Source organism: Ambystoma mexicanum, chromosome 13 (assembly GCF_040938575.1).
Source record: "Ambystoma mexicanum isolate Mex_15411 chromosome 13, UKY_AmexF1_1, whole genome shotgun sequence".
NCBI lineage: Eukaryota > Metazoa > Chordata > Amphibia > Caudata > Ambystomatidae > Ambystoma > Ambystoma mexicanum.
In genome coordinates, this window is record NC_090938.1 from 373,017,323 (window position 1) to 373,036,180 (window position 18,858).

The 18,858-nt window shown below is 47.3% G+C and overlaps 1 protein-coding gene across 8 annotated transcripts in view; it reads left to right on the forward strand.

The window, feature by feature from the left end:
* The window catches only part of CHD8 (chromodomain helicase DNA binding protein 8), a 1,687,145-nt gene that overhangs the window by 685,607 nt on the left and 982,680 nt on the right, over positions 1-18,858 (forward strand). For all 8 annotated transcript variants that reach the window (XM_069633907.1, XM_069633913.1, XM_069633911.1 and 5 more), the window contains exon 16: positions 13,564-13,774. In XM_069633907.1, coding sequence (XP_069490008.1) covers positions 13,564-13,774 — 211 coding nt within the window. The remainder of the gene's footprint in view (positions 1-13,563; positions 13,775-18,858) is intronic.

The window sequence follows — 18,858 nt, forward strand, 5'->3', positions numbered from 1 at the left end:
GGCAGCAGTGGCCTCTGCCATTGTTAATGCTAAGCTTGGCTACTGCAACATTCTAATGGCCAGCACCTCACTGACAAATATTTAAACTACAAACCATGCAGAATGGAGCAGTGCGTGCTTTATGTAGTCTTGGGAAGCGAGCACATGTATCTGAGGCACACTAAACTACACTGGCTCCCGGTGGAGCAAAGAATTCAGCACAAGGACAATATTGACACTCACTCCAGCTTTGGCCGACCTCTGACACCTCTCTTTCTCCACTGCAGTTTCCCCCTCTCCTCTCAAGCCCTCTCTTTGTGCACTTTTCTGCTCAAAAAAACCTCCTCTGAGCAGTCTATTCCGGCAAACTATTGCCCGATCTCCATCGCCCCTTTCCTGGGAAAACTCCTGGAGTAGCTGGCTATCACTCAACTTAACCTCCACACTGAATTTGTTGGTTGTCTCCATGACCATCAGTTTGGCTTTAGAGCATCCAGAGGCACATAAACTGCTCTTCTGAATACCTGTGAAGTCCTGCTCTCAGATTTTTACCCTAACTGTCCCTCTGTCCTCATTCTTCTTGACCTCTTCTGCTTTCGGTACGGTAAACCACAACATCCTGATCACTGATCTCAGTGATACCATAGGCATCACAGATCGCGTCCTGCTGTGGCTCGCCTCTGTTCTCTGACCAGTCCTCCCAGGTGGAACTCGGGCCATTTCTCTCCTCTACCACTCTCTCTACTTGTGGTGTCCCCCAGGGGTATAACCTTTCCCCCCTGGTACTTCAATATCTGCTTGGCCCCCTTTGCCCACAGGATCTCTACCTTTTACCTCTAAATTTCAGTGTTATGCGGGTGACACGCAGCTCTTTCAGGCTACCCTCGGCCGCCGCCTCCTCCTCGCTCATCCATGACTGTCTATCCGCAATTCATGCTTGGTGATCTGCTAACGATCTGTGCCTGAATGCCAGTAAGACAGAGCTAGTCCTCATTGGGACCGCTGCTCCCGCTTTCTCACTGGCCTGCCTCCCTTGGCCCTGCGCCCTCACCTACCATTGAGGCAAAACATCTTGGTCATCCTCAACTTCACTCTCTCCTTCTCTTCTCACATCTGACATCCCCAAAAAGTCCAACTACCAAGTTTACCTCAGAGGTATTCTACCCTTTCTCACTTTACCCCAGAAGCTCATCACCTTGAGAGCCCTGGTTCTCTCTAGGCTGGACTATTGCAACAGTATTGGGTAAGAATTTCATATAAATGGTAAATCTTCCTGACCTGGGTCAACCCCAGAACTTTTTGCTTTACTAGTGGGATATTTTTCCTTAATACCTCTGAGTGGAAACCTTTCCACACTCACAGAATCTTTTACTCTTTTTTTTTTTTTGTTTTCGTTTATGGGTGTCATTGTTTTTGACTCTCCATAATGTCTTTTTAAAGTTATCCTCTTTAACAAGTTATTGAAAATAAGTGCCAGTTGTTGCTGGGTTGCCCTAGGGGCTACCCTTTCACCTTTCTTTTGCTAACTTCGGGAGAATTACAGTTCCCAATGGTAGAAAGGATCTTTGGATCCCTTTTTTACATTTTATTTTGTGAAACCAGCACACCCCACCTTATGGAGAGTGCTGGGGAGATGCAATGTATCCCCTTTCACACTAAAACTGTAATGATTCTGTTACAGGGACAAGCTTACCTTCAGTGGCTGGTGACATTGATACGTTGTATTTGGTGCACCTTTACCGCGTACTGTGTTCACAGCTGCAGTACAGGCATCTAAGGGTGCTCATTTTGCCAAAACGGCTCCTGTCTTTTTTGCGTGCAATTTTAGTGTTTCTTGTCCTTTCTTGTTCCTTTCTCTGACATCGAGGGATGGGAAATTCCTTTGTGTGATTTTTATCTTGGGCGGGAGTCTCCTGGACTCCTAGCCCAGGCTCCACTCTGTGAGGGCAGTAACCGAGGAAGGAGTCCAAAACTCCACAGCCCTTTGTCTTTGCCTGAATGGGGACTAATCCCAGTGGGGGGCTGGCTGTCCTGATTGGGCAACCAGACCGCCCCTGCTTGTAAAATGCTCGGAGAGAATGCAGAAGTTGTGCTGTGGTTCCTATTAAATACTGCAAACCTGGAAGCTGAAGAGTAGTCGACCACTGGAACTGAAACCGAAGAGGATGATGAAGGAAAAGCAACTGAACTGATTTCCAGCGACCGGAGAGCCTGCACTGTACCCGGAGCCTGCTGTAGCCCTTCCTTCCAATCGACCTGGGGGCTCCGAAAACAACAACCCCGACCCATAGCCTGGCGAGACCCACTAGACTCAAGAATACCTGCATTTGGAGACATCCCACGTGTTGCTGCGACATTGCGTTGCTGCAATACCCCAATACCCTGGGAACTCGAGCACCACTGTGCGGTGCATGGTCTTCAGAATCTCACTGAAACTTTGTGGGCATCCTGGTGGATCTCCAAAGACACGAATAGACTTCCCTCAACAGAGTGCTGGACCTTGTTAACGACAAAAATTCAACCGCAATGTTCTGTCTTCTTCTGTGCTCCTTGAAAAGGCGCCAAATCTGCAGAACCGCATTCGGCCACGAGGAAAACCTTGCCTAGAGCCTTCTTCATCGATCCCTGCTGCAAAGTTTCTTCTGCGGTTTTGTTTTCAGTTACCACGACAAGGAATCCACTGACCAGGTATTTGGCTGCAGACCCTGAAGTCCTCCTGATGCAAAATCTTCAATGCTGAGGTATTGTGTTGGCTTGTGTATGTACTTTCCTTAAGTCTATTAGGATTTCTGTGAAGCTGTGGGGAGTTTTCTGTGATGGGGAGGCATCTCGTCCAGTATACCTAGTCCCACTGCTAGAATCCTGCTAAGGTGTCTTCTGTGAAGCCCCTGGACCCTCTTCTAACTCTGGAAGTAAAGTACTTGCCTGTTTGCCCAGTCTTCCTAAGGAACTCTGACGTTTGCTACTTAGGAACCTATCCTGACACTGCCTGTTGAACACTAGATCTTAGTGATCCCCCCACCCCCCTTCGGCACTGATAACACTCATGCTCCAAGAATAAGGGAAAGACTTTTAAGGGATTGGGCCTTTTGCCTAGAGAAGAAAATAAGTGTTTAAAAGTTACTTACTTGTAAAGAGTTGGTTGGTAACTGTAACTCTAAGAGTGAACAGTTACAAAAGTTCTTACTTACCTTGGATGTGCGATGCACTATTAGTAAAAGTATGGTTAACAACTTTCTTTCATTAAACTGTTTTGCCATTGTAATAGAAAGTAGATGTAAAGGTATATTACTTACCTGTGATTAGGTTGTGCCTCTTCCCAAAAGTAATGTGTTTGTTTCATAAGATTATTCCAGCAGGATAATTGTATGAGTGTCCCCTAACTGTTGGTATCACCAGATTAGTCATGTTAGGACAATTGTATGAGTGTCCCCTAATGGGGTCTTGCTTCCCCTGACTTGCTGTTGGTCTGTCCAGAATAAGTCTGTATTAGGTTGTTGCCCACCTAGAATAACTTTGGGTTTACTTTCCCTGTGCTATCTAACCCAGATTATGTGGTTCTAACTTCCCCTTAGAAGTCTTAAATCAGTCACTTGTATAGTTGGGAAAGATCTAACCTGGACTCCTTGTGAGATAAAAAAAAAGTGTATGGGTTTTACTTACCTTCAGTTAGCTGTGTGCCATCCAAAAACAAGTTGCTTATCTCAATTTGTTTCACTGATCTCAACAGCACCTCTAATTGAATATTACATCCTTAGAGTTTACTCACCTAGTATAACTGTGTTATCACAAAAGTAGTTATAGGGTTTTACTGTACCTGGAATAAGTGTTCCACTATTCACAAAGTATATTGTCCAGTTGACTGATTATGTGATTTGTACTGAGTGGAGTCAATGTCGAATTGTTAAGGTCTACTGCCCTTGCATTACTGAATGTTATTGTGAAAGTAACCATTGGTTTTTATTCCCCAAGAATCGGTATGACCTATACTAAATGTGTATGAAATGGTTTTGACTTCCCTAGAGCTACTGTTAGCTGGTCCAAATAAGGTTTATACTTTGGTATGTGTACCTTCAAGTATAGTGTTGTGTTTTTATAATTATCATTTCATATAATGTGCTAGTACTTATTTACCCCTAGATGTCTCTGGGCCTACCTGTATTTAAAGAAATAATTTATTTTTATATACATATTGTTTGTGTTTCTATGGACAATTTCTATTATAATTTCATTTTTACTGATTCTACAGCCCTCTCTGCCTCCTAAAATAAGCCTGGCTGCACTGTCTACGCTACCATGAACGCATGTGGTACAGCCTTATACTAATAGTGGAGTCTTGTACTGCCTCAGTTGAAAGGTTTTGCTAAGATGGACTTCAGAAAAACTGTCCTAACAGCCAGCCTCTTTCTCAAACTTCCTCCTACTCTCCGTCCTCTACAACTCATCCAGAATAGAACCGCAAGACTTCTCTTTGGCTTCATGCCCTTTTATACCGGCTCGTCATCTCCCTGTCTAACCACAGGTATATACCGATTGCTGACATTTGCACACAATTGTGCACGTCCTACCCACGACAGCTTCAGTCAGAACAAAGAGCCGTTGGAACACTAGTTATAACCCCCTATCTCGTGTGCAAAGCACACACGAACTATCCTACTGACTCTTACAGCTGCCGCATCCAAACTCAGCTTCTTCTGCGTACTGTACGCATATTCTAAGTTAACCTCTGCCCTGTACTGAATGAATACTCAAATTTAGCCTGTACTGACGGCATATTCAAATCTAGCCTTTTGTCCTTTACTGTAAACTGATAACAGACTTGAACTAGCCTTTCATTACACACAATACATAGATCTGACATAACGCTTCATTATAATATCGACACAGCTCCAACTACTCTCCAATTGCTACTGCAACCGCTAACTACAATTGACGCCTAACTCTGACATGGCAGCATTAAGGAAAGTGCCACTCACTATGGCCACCATCCTCCCCCTATTTCACAACCTACTGCCATCCAACCTCCCACCCAACGTGTGGACCAAAGCCCCTTCCACTACTCTCACAGATGTCACTCACCAACCTCAACCAGTACTATTTCCAGTAGAATGGAGCACCAAATTTGCACCCCACCCATACCTCTCATCCCTTACAGCCCACATCTAAGAAATTCTAGACTAGGCCTTTGCTCCAATACACCTAACATCACTAGTCTTAATATAGCTTGATCTCTACACTGGAGAAATGTTAGACTAAGTTCTTGCACCAGCCTTAAACCTTATCACATGAAAAAACACACTGGGGAGCCCAAATCACCACTCCCCCCCCCCCCCCCCCCCACCCGCCCCACTCTCACACACGACTCAGATAAGATGCACAAGTACAACCGCCCCATGACTCGTAAGCTCATGCCTAATGACTCACCTGACCCAGCCACCACCTCCATCAAAGGCGCCCTCATCAAAGCATAGTCATTAGTAGCTCACACTCCTGAAATAGCTGATGTGTTTACTTCCAACAACTTAGACTTCCTTGCAGTAACAGAATCGTGGCTACACTCTGTGGCTGGACCCATGCTTACTATAGCTATTCCTGAGAATTACTCTATTATCTGAGCCGACAGACCGACCGGGACAGGAGGTGGAGTAGCTGTCATCGCTAAAACCAACCTAAACATTAGAGAAGCCGGTATCCTAGACATATCATCGGCCAAACTCCTTTCCTTCAAACTCCCACTCTCACACCGCAGTATCATACTATTTCACCTATACGTACCATCAGGCCCTATCACCACCTTTGAGGAGGACATATCCCACCTACTAACCTCCAACACAAAACCAGGTTCCCAAATCATAATATTGGGCGACTTCAATCTTGGCCTTAATGACCGCAATGACGCTAATGCCTCATTGATCAATGATACTATAACCCAACTTGGACTGACGCAACGCATCACCACACCCACACATGACAAAGGCAGAACCTTGGACTGGTTAGCCGACGTAAATTGCGACATTTTGCTCACTGCCATCACATCTTGTACGTTGGCAGACCACCATCTCATCACCTTCACAATACCCAAAGCACCACAGAAAAGCACACCGCCTGTATTGGCAGCGCAAACACTAGCAAGGAACAAACGCAACATCACCATTGAGAATCTTAATCTCTTGCATCCCATCTCCATAGCCAATCATACACTCATTAACACCAACCCAACCTTGCTAGTTGAATTGTATAACAGCACTCTGGAACATGCTCTGAACCGAATAGCCCCCTCAAAATGAGAAAAACCAAACCATCCGCCCATGTGAACAAATGGTTCTCAGCAGAATTAAAAGCCCTCTGTAACCTAAAAAGAACAGCTGAAACTAGTTGGAGAAAAGCCCCTTCCCTCTCCACTAAAGAAATTCTCTGAGGCGGCCACCACCTACAAAGCTGCCATCACAAATGCCAAAAAACAAATCTATAATACCAGAATCCAAAACTCTAAATCCACAACTAAAGAGTTATTCTCTATCCTTAGAGAATTGGAATCAAAAGTGCCCCTCTCCAATGACTGCATTAAGGACAGAACCTGGTGTAACAATATCCAACTAGCTCTCTCTAATAAAATAGCACTACTACAAGCTAATGTAGAATCTAGAATCTAAAAAAAGCAAACATTGCTGTGAAAGATCAGTCCAGCCCTATGCAGAGCCCACCTTGCCAGAATTGCCCCCTCTTTCACTTCTCTCCAGTTACGGAAGACGAAGTAACCAACATTCACAAGCCTCAAACCATTCAACTGTCTAGGGGACCTTTGTCCCGCTTCAGGGGCCAAAGGTTGGGGCCAAAGATCTCGCACCCTTTATTACCAACCTGATTAACTCCTCATTCAAGAACTCCACGGTACCAAGCAACCTAAAAGAGGCATGGGTTCTCCCACTCCTCAAAAAGCCCAGTTTAGACCCGAACATCCCCACCAACTACAGACCCATCACAACTGTACCCTTTCTCCTAAAAGTATTAGACAGAGTAGCTTACCTCCAAATACAACACCATTTGGAAGACAACAACACCATTTGGAAGACAACACCCCTCTTGGCCTGCGGCAATCTGCCTTTAGACCCAGGCATGGGACTGAAACAGCTCTCCTGGATCTAAAAATCCAAATGGATGAATCCAAAGACTAGGGCAACTTGGCCATCTTGCTCCTGTTGGATTTGTCTGCAGCCTTCGATCTAGTCGACCACCAAATTCTCACCAACCACCTTTCCTCGGCTGCTGCATTTTCCAAGAATGCCACCAATTGGATTCGGTCCTTCCTCTCGTACAGAACAACCAGGGTCTTCGCCCCATCAGGCGGCGCCACCGCAGCAGACCCTGTCCCTATCCAATGTGGAGTCCCACAAGGTTCTTGCATCTCCCCCACGCTCTACAACATTTTCACAAAGCTCCTCTTTGACCGCCTTGATGATCTGTGTGTCACATATACGAAGTATGCCGACGACACACAGATCCTCATTGAACTCACAGGGAACTATGAGGAGGATGTTGCAAAGTTGAACAAGATCTACCTAGAAATCCAAGCATGGATAGCCACCCACAGCCTATGCTTAAAAGATAAGGCAGAACTGCTTATTGTCGGATCCCATTCCTCACTTAACAAAATAGACCCTAGATACCAATCCTTTATCATAAAAGTATTTAAAAAAGTTAAAACCCTGGGTGTGTATCTCGACTCCACCCTCTCTCTCAAAAAACGAATCAACGCCACCATCTCATTTACAGCATACACTAGCAAGCTTATCAATGTGTGCAACCCATTTCTATCCAGCAGTAGTTGCCTTACCCTGGCCAGGGCACTCCACTTGTCCAAACGGGACTACTGCAACACGCTCTTCCTCGGCTCAACCAACTACAACCTGAACAGACTACAGACATTCCACAATAACACCCTTAGATGCGCACTTAATCTCCCCCGCAAAGCCCACATTTCTACCATCAGAAAAGAGACACACTGGCTCCCCATCCGCGAGAGAATTAAACTCCGATCACTCGTCATCGCACACAAATGCCTCTTTCTGACTGCCCCTCGTTATCTTTCAGACACATTTATCAGACACAGCTCCATGAAACCAACCAGATTCCCATGTTTACACCAGCTCAACATCCCAAAGTTCAAGCTAAAAACAGCAGGGGGAGCTAGCTTCCCAGTATTAGCAGCAACACACTGGAACGCCCTGCCCTTGACAATCCGAGCAGACCCATCATTCTGGTCATTTAGAGCCAAGGAAAAGGAACTACTCTCCTCGTACTAAGTATTATCGGCACTTAGCTAAAACCAGCTTCTAGTTCTCCAGAAACTTTATGTAACAGTAATGCACTGGACCACTCCTGTCCACTCACCACTGAACCTCTTTCCGGACCACTTTGTAACATGGTCCACTGTACTGTACTGTACCTTTTTTTCCTTCAAATGTTGCACTCCACCTTGCATGTGCAACTGTATGTAACATATGACTTGCCTAAGCACCCATCTACCCCAGGGTTTGGCTGCGCTATATAAACTAAACTGCATTTCTCAGTCGCTGAAATCCCTCCAGTGGATCCCTGTGGCTGCAGGGATCAAGTTCAAGACCCTCTGCATAATCCACAAGGCTTTCTCCATCTACAACTCTTCCTATATACGCTCCCTCTAGAGTCTTCAGCTGGTCCTCCCACTTTCTGCGGGTGAGCCGCTTTTACAAACAGAGATTTGGGGTAGATCTTTATCCTCTGCAGGTGCTTCCCTCTAGAACAGCCTACCTGCCTCTCCATCTTGAGCTGGAGCACTTAAGTTCCGGAAACTCCAAGACCTTTCTTTTCTCTTCTTCCTTCTCTCTCTCCCTATCCTCTGCTAACCTTTCTTTTCTCTCCCTCCCTCTTTCTCTCCCCTAACTGTTCAGTTTTTGCCGACTGGTTACCTGGCTCACCTCCAGAGCCTAGAGGTCCCAGGCTCCTGCAAGTCTTTTGCCCTTGCCTCTGGGCCACTACACTTTGTTCAACATTACTGTACTTTCTGCTTCCGATCCTTCAGTGGGACAACTTCTCTGCACTTAACCCAGGGCCCGGCTGGAGCGGACTCTTTGTTCCTAACCCTCTACCCCCACAATACCCCGCCTCTGCACCTCTGTACGTATGCATGGCCTAAATGTATTAGGACCAGTTAGTTTGTCGTGTCCCCCCTTGTCCCCTGCTGCTCCCACCCACCGTTTCTGTCCCCCCTCCCGAGCATGGTCTCAACTGTACAGCTTCATGCACTTGCACTAGGAGAAATGTCGTCGGGCCTAGTATGCTAGTTTTTGTTAAGATCATTCTGAATCTTCAAGGCCTAAGAATGATTACTGTATTCGCTTGTTACATTCCCGCTTTGAAGCACTTCACCTGTGTATAAAAGCTATATAAATAAAAACAAGGCAAACTCCCCTGTGCAAACATGCCTGTTTGGTAATGCCCTCCGTATCTCTGCTCACGCGTTAAAAAAGCTCCCATAAACCAAACTCTGAGATGAAATGAAAATTATATTGGAATGTCCAAGCTTTACCCTAAATAGGCTAGGAGGCACCAGCTTCGATGAATGGGCTCTTGTGATGTGGAATGCACTGCCTATCTTGCTGAGGACCATACGATCTGTCCCTTTTCAAAAATTGGTATGAAGACCTTTCTCTTTGACAAAGGTAAAGCCTAAGAATTTCTCCACTTAACAGCTTCTACCCCTTCATGTTTCAATGATTGTCTGCCCTGTTAGTGCTCTGAGGTCTCTGGGTTTGTGGTGCTATATAAAAAATATATAGATGGACCACCACTTGGGTGGGTCTCTCCCCGCTTAGTTCTGGTGTTGGTTGCTTTGTGCTCCCCTGGGATTGGCTTTTTTGTTTATTAGGCCCCTTTGGGTCCCCCTGTACCAATGTCTTACCACTGTGGGGGTATTGGTAACCCCTCTCTACTTGTCTGTCTTTGCTCGTGTGTTCCTGTGTCCCTTTTTTAGGTTGATACTACTCTAGTTTATTGGGCTTCCATAACAATTCTCTCATGCTTGCTCTCTGAGCCTCTTTGACCCTGTAATCCGGTTGGGGACAATTCCTACTTCCCCACTCTCCATGTCCACCTCCCTCCTACTTGGGTAACCCGCTGACCTTCAGTGTTGCAGGGATTACTCCAGGAAGGATACATCTCTTCGGCAGCGGTGGCGTTCAGCAGGGCTTGCTGCTCCCCGGATTGGTTTACAAGCAGTTTTGTTCTGCTGGTTTTTCGTTCTCCATTCAATGTTTGTTGGCCCTTTATTCATGCTCTGTGACTTCAAAGGGGCAAATTGTTCCCCGTCATCTGTTTAGGGTGTGGATAATTCAGCATTACCTTGAGCCAAACACATAGAAGTAATGTCTGGGTTGTTTTGAGTCCTACATATTGACACAGTCTTACTCCCATGTAAGCAGAGAATACTCAAAGTATAGGTATTTTTTCATGGGAATGAGGGTCTTTGTCTACTGGAGGGGGGAGTCACTCCCAGTGAGGTCTTTATTTTCCCTTGGTGAGGGTTTTTCTTTGCGGGCTCACCTCTCTAGCCTCAAAGTGGGTTGACTCCCTCCAGGGAAGAAGCAACAGTCTCCAGATTAGTCACATGCTTCATGTTATAAAATACTGTGTATACTTTAATACTGTATTATGTGCTAAATCCTTATTTCACCTGAAAGAGATGTAGATGTTTAACATAATAGAGGTATATGTTTTTCAGTGTATCAGTGTGGGCTATTTTCCAAAGATAAGTGTGCAAACTAATTGTACCTTTGTATCCGCATACAACCCTTATCTGTGAATTAAGTCTCGTCAATCTGTCCACATTACCTACTTTTGAGAGGTTTGACTTTTTTGTCAGGTGTGCTAGGCCTCATTATGGGCTAGTCTTCAAGAAGTGTTAGCATTGTGTGTGTGTGGTTGTTTACATCCTGCTAGTTTATAGTGTCTGTACACAAGGATACAGATATGTATACTCATGTCTTGACTCCTTTCCTCAATCCTTATGGATGTCCCCCAACATGGGAACAGTAGCGGAACCTTTGGCAGTGAAAAATTGAGCTTCCCCTTTAAGTTTAGTATAGCACGCACAGGGGTGTGGCCTCTGCCGCCTCACCCCAGTCCCTTTTTCTGCACAGACGTTGGTGGACCTGGCAGCCAGTGCTGAGACTTATTTAGCTTTCTGCTTGCTCTGTTTTGTTTTTTCAATCTTATTTAACTTCCCTTCGGTGCCTCGCCTCACCCGGCGCATGTCTGCTGCAGTAGGATTCATAAGATGTGCCTCATGTGAGCGCTCGTTCCCAGCCTCGGACCCCCATGCACTGTGTCTTGTGTGTGTGGGTCCCGACCACTGCTCCGACGGACACATGTTCAGCTTGCAGCGCTCTTATGGCAGTGGAGGGAGATCTTCCACATGACGTCTCTGCCCCACCATAAGGCCTTTGTCTCGAGGGCCTCTCGTCAAGACAAGGTAGGGCCTCTTTTCAGCAGAGCTCCACAGCGCGGCAACTCCTTTCTCGGGGTTCCTTGGAGTCAGGTTCTGGCAGGCCTAAGGCCTCAAAGTCTACCGTCTCCTAAACTGAGGAGTCTGGGGGCTCTTCAGGGTGCCCTTAGGGGCAGACCTGAGGCCATCCAGGCTACCGGCTCCCAAGCTGAGGGGCTCAGGGGCCCTCCCAGGTTGTCCTTGGAAGGGTGATCAAGTTTGTTCTCTTCAACCCATAAGGGTATGGCATCGTGGAGTGCAACCTCCAAGAGTCTCTCCTTGGCTCAATCCAGCACGGCTACCGGCACAGATGCTGAGGGTGTCCAGCCTACCAAAGCTTGCTCCGAGGTAGTGAATCGGGGCATTACGACTACCTGCCAGCTGGCCGAAGGCTCTGAACCTACCAGAGGGATCTCTCAGGTTGACACTTACGGTTTATAGTCATAATGTCGACAACAAAAATGTCGACAGTCAAAAAGTCGAAACAAAAATGTCGAAAAAAAGTCTTTTTTTTTTCAATGCATTTTTTTTTTCGAAATGGGGGGTTCCCCCAGCCCCTCTTTTTTTAATTTTTTTTTAAATTTTTCCCTTTTTTTTTAGTCCCGAACCCCTAAAATAAATATATAATTAAAAAAAACGAAAGTCGATATTTTTTTGTCGACATTTTTTTTTCGAAATTATGACTGCCCACCGACACTTACGTTCTCATGGCTCATTGCCTTCGCGCCCTTCCACCTACGGTGTGGCACAAGGCTTCAAAATGGCGGAGAGGCACGTGGTGAACCCTGGCAGACCGGCAGCCATCTTGGATCCAACTCTTGGCCTGCCCATGCTTTCGCCTGTTGCATGGGCTTTGCGTGATGATCCCAGTCCCCTTTCCCTCTGGAAGCGGCAGCGGATTGTACGGTACAGGCATCTGGTCTCCTCAGGGATGCATCTACTCATCGTAGCCTTACTGCTACACGATTTGGGCTCGTTGACCAGGACGGGAGGCCCAGCGCCTCGAAGAGCTTGGCCGCTAGGGACCCGGAGGCTTGCAAGGACTGCTTCTTCGAGCGCTTCCTCTTGCTTTCCCCTCAGATGTAGGGGCTCCTGAAGTATTTAGTGAAGGTCATCCCGCAGGTGGCTCCTCCCTGGCCCCCCTCCTCTGGATACTTATTTACTCCAACGCTGCTGGTTCAAGTGACAGTCCCTACACCGGTCTAGGCCCTACTACTTGTTCAGGCACCTGCACCTCATCCTGTACTACCAACGCCTCCCCCCTTATCAGCCGTCAGCACCGGTGTCCCAGGGCCTCCACTACCCTCGGTCTGTAAAAAAAAAAGGGGGGGGGGCGAGGAGGACGATTAACCTTCAGCATCCGTTCAGGCCTTTCATGACCACCTTCAGGGCCTAGCTGAGTTCTTGGGGGTGGGGGGGGGGGTTGAGGGGGTCCCTCTGCCTGAGGAAGCCCCCAGGATTCAGGAGTGCCAGCAGGTGTCTTGGGTATGCGCACCAAGATCCGGTCTGGCCTCACTCTCCCGAAGAATGTCCTGCAGGTGGCGCAAAAGTTCTGGAAGAAGCCAAGGGCCAATTCCCAGACGAGCAAGAAGTTGGACAGTAGGTTCAGGCTGACGGATGAGCCAAACCTCCTGGCCTTCTACCGCAGCTGCACTCGCACAAACTTCTTGCCCAAGGTGGTTTCTCCTTTTCATCTGAATAAAAAGATCTTTCTGCTGGTGGTGTTCTCAAACCTGCAGTCGGAGGCAGAGACGGCCCTGCATTCCTTGGACCTCAAGAGGATCCTCAAGTTTTATCTCTCTCGGACGATATCCTTCAGAAAGTCTGAGGCATTGTTCGTGACTTTTTCCCACGCGCTCTACCAAATTTAAAGGGGAAAGCTCAGTTTTTCTTTGGCATAGGTTCTGGTTCTGCCCCCATGTTGGGGGATGCCCAGAAGGATGGAGGAAAGGGGACTATGGACTAAAAGTACTCTAGTCACAATGGTGAGTAACTTTAATTACTGTTTTGACATAGCAATTGATATTTATGTAGTGCTTTGCTAAATCCTCCCCCTTTCACAGGTGCTGAGGAGAAGATCCTGGCAGAATTCCGTGACTCCTGCCACTCAATCTCCCATGATTTCCACCTGCAGGCCATGGTGCGCTCATCAGGGAAGCTGGTGCTGATAGACAAGTTGCTGCCTAAGCTAAAGGCAGGAGGCCACAAGGTGCTAATCTTCTCGCAGATGGTGCGCTGCCTTGACATCCTAGAGGATTATCTTATCCAGCGAAGGTGAGTGGCAGGTTGATCTGTTTGTTCATTGAGTTGAGTAGAGGGCCTGTTTGATCCTTGGCTAATCAAAGATAGCTTAGCAGTCTTTCATTTATTTTATTGTGCATTTGTAAGGCGCTTCTACATCAAGTGAATTGTGTTTCAAAGCGCGTGTTGGTAATCGGTGCAGTGCTGCCTGTACGACTTTACACTGAAAAGCTTTGTGGAGTGTGCTACAGAACCTGAACCTCATTTTGAGCTTTTGTTTGTATTTTAGATTCACATGCTATTCATAATCTGCTGTTTGGGAGGTTTTGCCACAATCCACTGGTGAGGGGAAGTCTTCGCCTTTGCGAAATGAAAGGGTGTCCAAGTTACTACAGATTCTCATAATTGGTAGTTTGGTTGACCAGTTGGGCTTTATTCTTAGCGCGGGATGAGCTGAAAACATTGTCCAAGAAGTACTTGGTACAAGAATACAATCATATGTATACAGCAAACAAAATAATTTGTCAACATTACTCACTGCTCATTCCATAAACCCAGTATAGAGCTCCAAACACAGACAGGGAAATTCAAGGCCTGTAGGGATTATAAGGGTTGGAGGTTAAAGGGTTAAAAAAGTTGGTCCAAAGGAGCAACAAATTGCAAATCGTAATAGTACATTATCTGGTTTTTTACATTAATTTTCAGTAACGGCCCTGTGGGTGAGTTCCGAGAGGCCACCCTAGTTTGTGAACAGGGTAATTGACACTTCTGTCCAGGCAACTCTAACAAGGTATTGTAGCAGAGCAGTAAGGCAAGACTTGAGCTATGGTGCGGTGGTGTAGCTGTACAATGAGAGTCACTGAACAGTCAAATTTAATTGGACAGAAGTACAAAACTAATCTTACTAAGGCTAGTAATTATCCCGAAAACAATCCTATACACTATGCTATGTCTCGGAAAGATAGCTTTGGGGAAATGTGCTTGCCTTGGAAGCAAGACGAAAAGTAGCAACACAGGTTCGAACCCCGGGTCCGCGCTTAGAAACCTCTGGGTATTAAGCGTGTTATAAATAACCCATCATATCATACACATATATAAATACACAGTTGGTGATCTCGCTAGACATCTGAGATGGATTTTTTGAATCAACTCTTGTGGGCAGATTTTCAGAGGCCACCCTCGTTATGGTGAACGGGGAGACTGAGTTTCACAATCAAGATAGTAATGAAGCGCTGTCAAGGCTTAGTCTTGGGAAAGTGTGATCAGGGGCCCTCAATTAGTCCTTGTAGAATAACACACAATAATTCAACTTAGACCGTTCTATACAAATATAGGTATTTATAGGCCTTTAGAACACACTGAAAAATTTTACTAGAATGTAGTAGTAATATATATATGATATGATATGGCATTTGTAACGCGCCTATACACAAGTGTTTCAAGGCGCGACGAGGCAGGGAGGGGGAAAAAGGGGAGACAGACAACGATCCTACTAGGCCAGGTGTCATTCAGATCGCGCAAGTGCAAAGGGTAGAGGGAAAGGGAAAAGCGCAAGAGGGAAAGTGAGAGGGGAAGTGCAGTACAAGGTTAATAGCATACAGCAAACAGGATAAATAACAAGGGCCAGCTGGTGGCAAGTGCGATGTAAGTGCAGACAAGTGCTGGGAAGGGGGGCTGTAGGGATACAGACAGTCCCGTAGTGCAGGGGTTACCATGGAGGCAGTGCAGGGGAGAGTGGCTGGGCCAAGGACCGAGAACGTTGTTTGGAGAAGCGGCTGACCCTGAGGGAGTTGGAGGCGGATGAGTGAAGAGCTCGAGAAGGAAGATATTTAGGAAGAGAGAGTTGAAGGTATTTAGGCCCAAGGCCCCAGACGGCCTTGTGGACAATGCAGAGGGTTTTGAACTTGATCCTCGCAGTCACTGGGAGCCAGTGCAGTGATTTCAGTCCTGGAGAGATACGGTCCCTGGGCTTGAGGCCAAGGACAAGTCTCGCAGTCCTGTTCTGGATGAGTTGCAAAGGGTGGAGAGTAGAGGCGGGCAGATTTAGATAGAGGCTGTTACAGTAGTCCAGCTTCGAGAGAACCAGGGCTTTAGAGACAGGGAGCTTCTGGGGGAAGGAGAGGAAAGGGAGGATACCTCTGGGGAGGTGTAGCTGGTAGTGTGACTTCTTAGAGACGTCGGATATGTGAGGCGAGAAGGAGAGTGTGGAGTCGAAGATGACCCCAAGGTTTTTTGCCTTGCAGGTAGGAGCAGGAAGAGGGCCAAGAGAGGCCGGCCAGAGAGCTGCAGGGAAGGAGGGAGTGGGTGTGCCGATGAGTAGAATCTCAGTCTACCTGGCATTAAAGCAGAGGTCGTTGGCGGCACACCATTCCTGGATAGCAGAAAGACGGTCAGAGATGAGGAAAGGAGAAGAGGAGGTCGAGGGTAGCCTGAAAATGAGTTAAGTATCAGCCGCAAAGCACTGAAAGTTGGGGCAGAGAGCAGCGATGCGGTGGCCAATAAGTGCCAGATACTGGTTGAACAGCCAAGGAGAGAGGTTAGATCCCTGGGGGACACCACAGGTAGAGAAAAAGATGTCAGAGAGGAAAGACCCCAGTTGGACCTGGAGGGCCGATTGGAGAGGAACGAGGTCAGCCACGCCAGAGCCTGACCAGTGATACCTAGGTTATCACAGAGGCGGTTGAGCAGGATGGTATGGTTGACGGTATCAAAGGCAGAAGAGAGATCAAGCAAAATGAGAACACATGGAATGTTGGAGTCAAGGTTCGAGAGCAGGTCCTCGCGGATGTTCAGGAGAGCAGTTTCCGTGCTTCTGGCAGCTCTGAAGCCAGACTGATGGTCATGAAGACTACCAACAGATTCAGCATGGAGATTGAGCTGGGAGATGGCCAGTTTCTCCAGGAGCTTGCCCAGGAAGGGGGTGATGGAGATTGGGCTTGAGGGGATGGGAAGACTCCAGAGGCAAAGGAGTGATTGCAGAAGTCAGCAAGGGCAGGAGCCAAGGAGTCTGTGGTCCTTGATAGTCTTGGAGGAACAGGGATGGACCTGTTTTGACGAGACTTTCATAGATCGGACTTGTCTTGAAACCTTGTCGGCAGAAAAAAGGGGCAGGGCAGAGAAGGAGAGAGGAGGGGTGGCTGCAGAAGGGCCAGAGGAAGGGCGGAGAATAGAGGGGGGGGGGGTGATGGGAGGAGAGTGAGGACAGGATGTCCTGAGTTTTTGAAATGAAGTGAGAGGCCAGTGCCGTGCAGAGGGCCTGGGAGGGGACAGGAGAGGTAGAGACTGCAGTAGGGTTGGCCAGCTCCTTGCAGATTTTGAAGAGTTCGGCCGAATTGTTAGATGCCGCAGAGATGCGGTCTTGGATAAGGGCTCTCTTCTTGGTGAGAAAGAAGAGCCGGTATTGCCTTTGGAGCAGGCGACAGGCCAGTTTGTCAGAGGATGAACATGAAGCACGCCATTTCCTCTCTGCCACCCTGCACTTGCGTTTGAGGGTGACGAGATCCGAGTCATACCAGGAGTTACATTTGGCTTTGGGCGTCAGGCGGATACTCATGACAGGGGCAAGGATATCAAGAGTATCAGATATAGCAGAGTGCAGAGTGGAGAGGGCTGTGTCAGGGTGGGAGTCAGCCGAAAGGGGAGGAGGGGGCGAGAAGGTGGCAGCGAAAGCCTCAACTGACACGCGCTTCATGGGTCGGATGACCGAGAAGGAAGGTGGCAGTGATGGGGGTGGCTTTGCCTGTGGGGTAGGGAGGGTGAGGTGGGAGGAGAAGAGAAAGTGATCACTCCAGGAGAGAGGAGTGGAGAGAGGGACAGAGGGGGGAAGGTCAGAGGAGATCAGGGCATCAAGAGTGTGCCCTGCAGAATGAGTCGGCCTAGACGGGAGAATAGAGAGTGAGAGTGAGAGCGAGTTGCAGAGGTCTCACACATTTGAGGCTTGTGGATGCCTCTTTCCACTTCATTCTCTTCTCATTTCTGACTAGATGCCACTAAATTCATACTATACTACGGAACAGACGCCCTTTCAATTTTGTCCTTCCTGAAGTAAAGAATGTCCCTTTAAAGATGCACAGTGTGTGTTTACCAAGTGTCTACCTCACGATCACGCCGCAAATGGCATTGCAATTCCTGTAAGCTTTGTAAGCCGATAACGCTTAAGGACGGCGCATCAAGCGGTGGGCAGCCTACGCAATGTAGGGCGAATTCCTTTCCACCCCACTGGCTCTATTGGGTCGGGGAAAAGGATGAGCTCAGCAGCTACGGCTTGTTTTCGGAAACCAAAGACTTATTAGAGAAGTTGATAGACTCCTGCATGTCTGTTCCCGGCCCCACTGGTGACAAAGGCACACATGTGCACTTTCAAAAACATACAACCCCAAGCCAACCTTTGATGGGATTGTCAAAAGGGGCCTTAAAGACAACTGAACTTTCGTCATATGTTTTTTCACAAGAATTCGAAACCTGATGTTCCAAGACTGCCATACATTAGCATTTGCTGCATGGCTCTAAATATACTGAAAAATCAGTTGCCGGTCCTAAACACTCATCGACCGCCGTTTCGGACATGTCGGAACATGTTACCAAACATAAAGACAAACGCACAGAATCCCCACCACAGGCAACAACACAGCTGTCTAGGCCCCCTGGTACCCCTTCTGAAACCTATTCCACTTAGACTACATCTACAGAAACTTTGTCCAAGTCCCTACAACGTAAAAGGTCTGTTCATCCAGAATATGCACAGTATGTAACAACTAACCCAATCGACAATTTACTCAACCAATCCAACAGTTTAACAGCCATGGGCCCTGATCAATTCGACTGGGTTGAGAGATGCAAAAGGGCAGGCGGAGAAAAGGACTGATGCAAGCTTCTACAAAGTAGAACATTTCTCTAAAACAGCTGAGACTATGGAAACAGCATCAAGCGTTTCAGGTGCCTTAAACACAGCAAACCAGTCAAAAATGTCAACAGCAGATGGCATTCACGACAACCCAACAGATAGCTCAATCATGGAGGTACTGGATTTAAGCGGATGAATTCTGGAAACATCTAAGTGGGCTGGTGCAGTGCATGCTCCTCCCTCAGACCGCTCCTTTCTGCAAGCATTAATGATC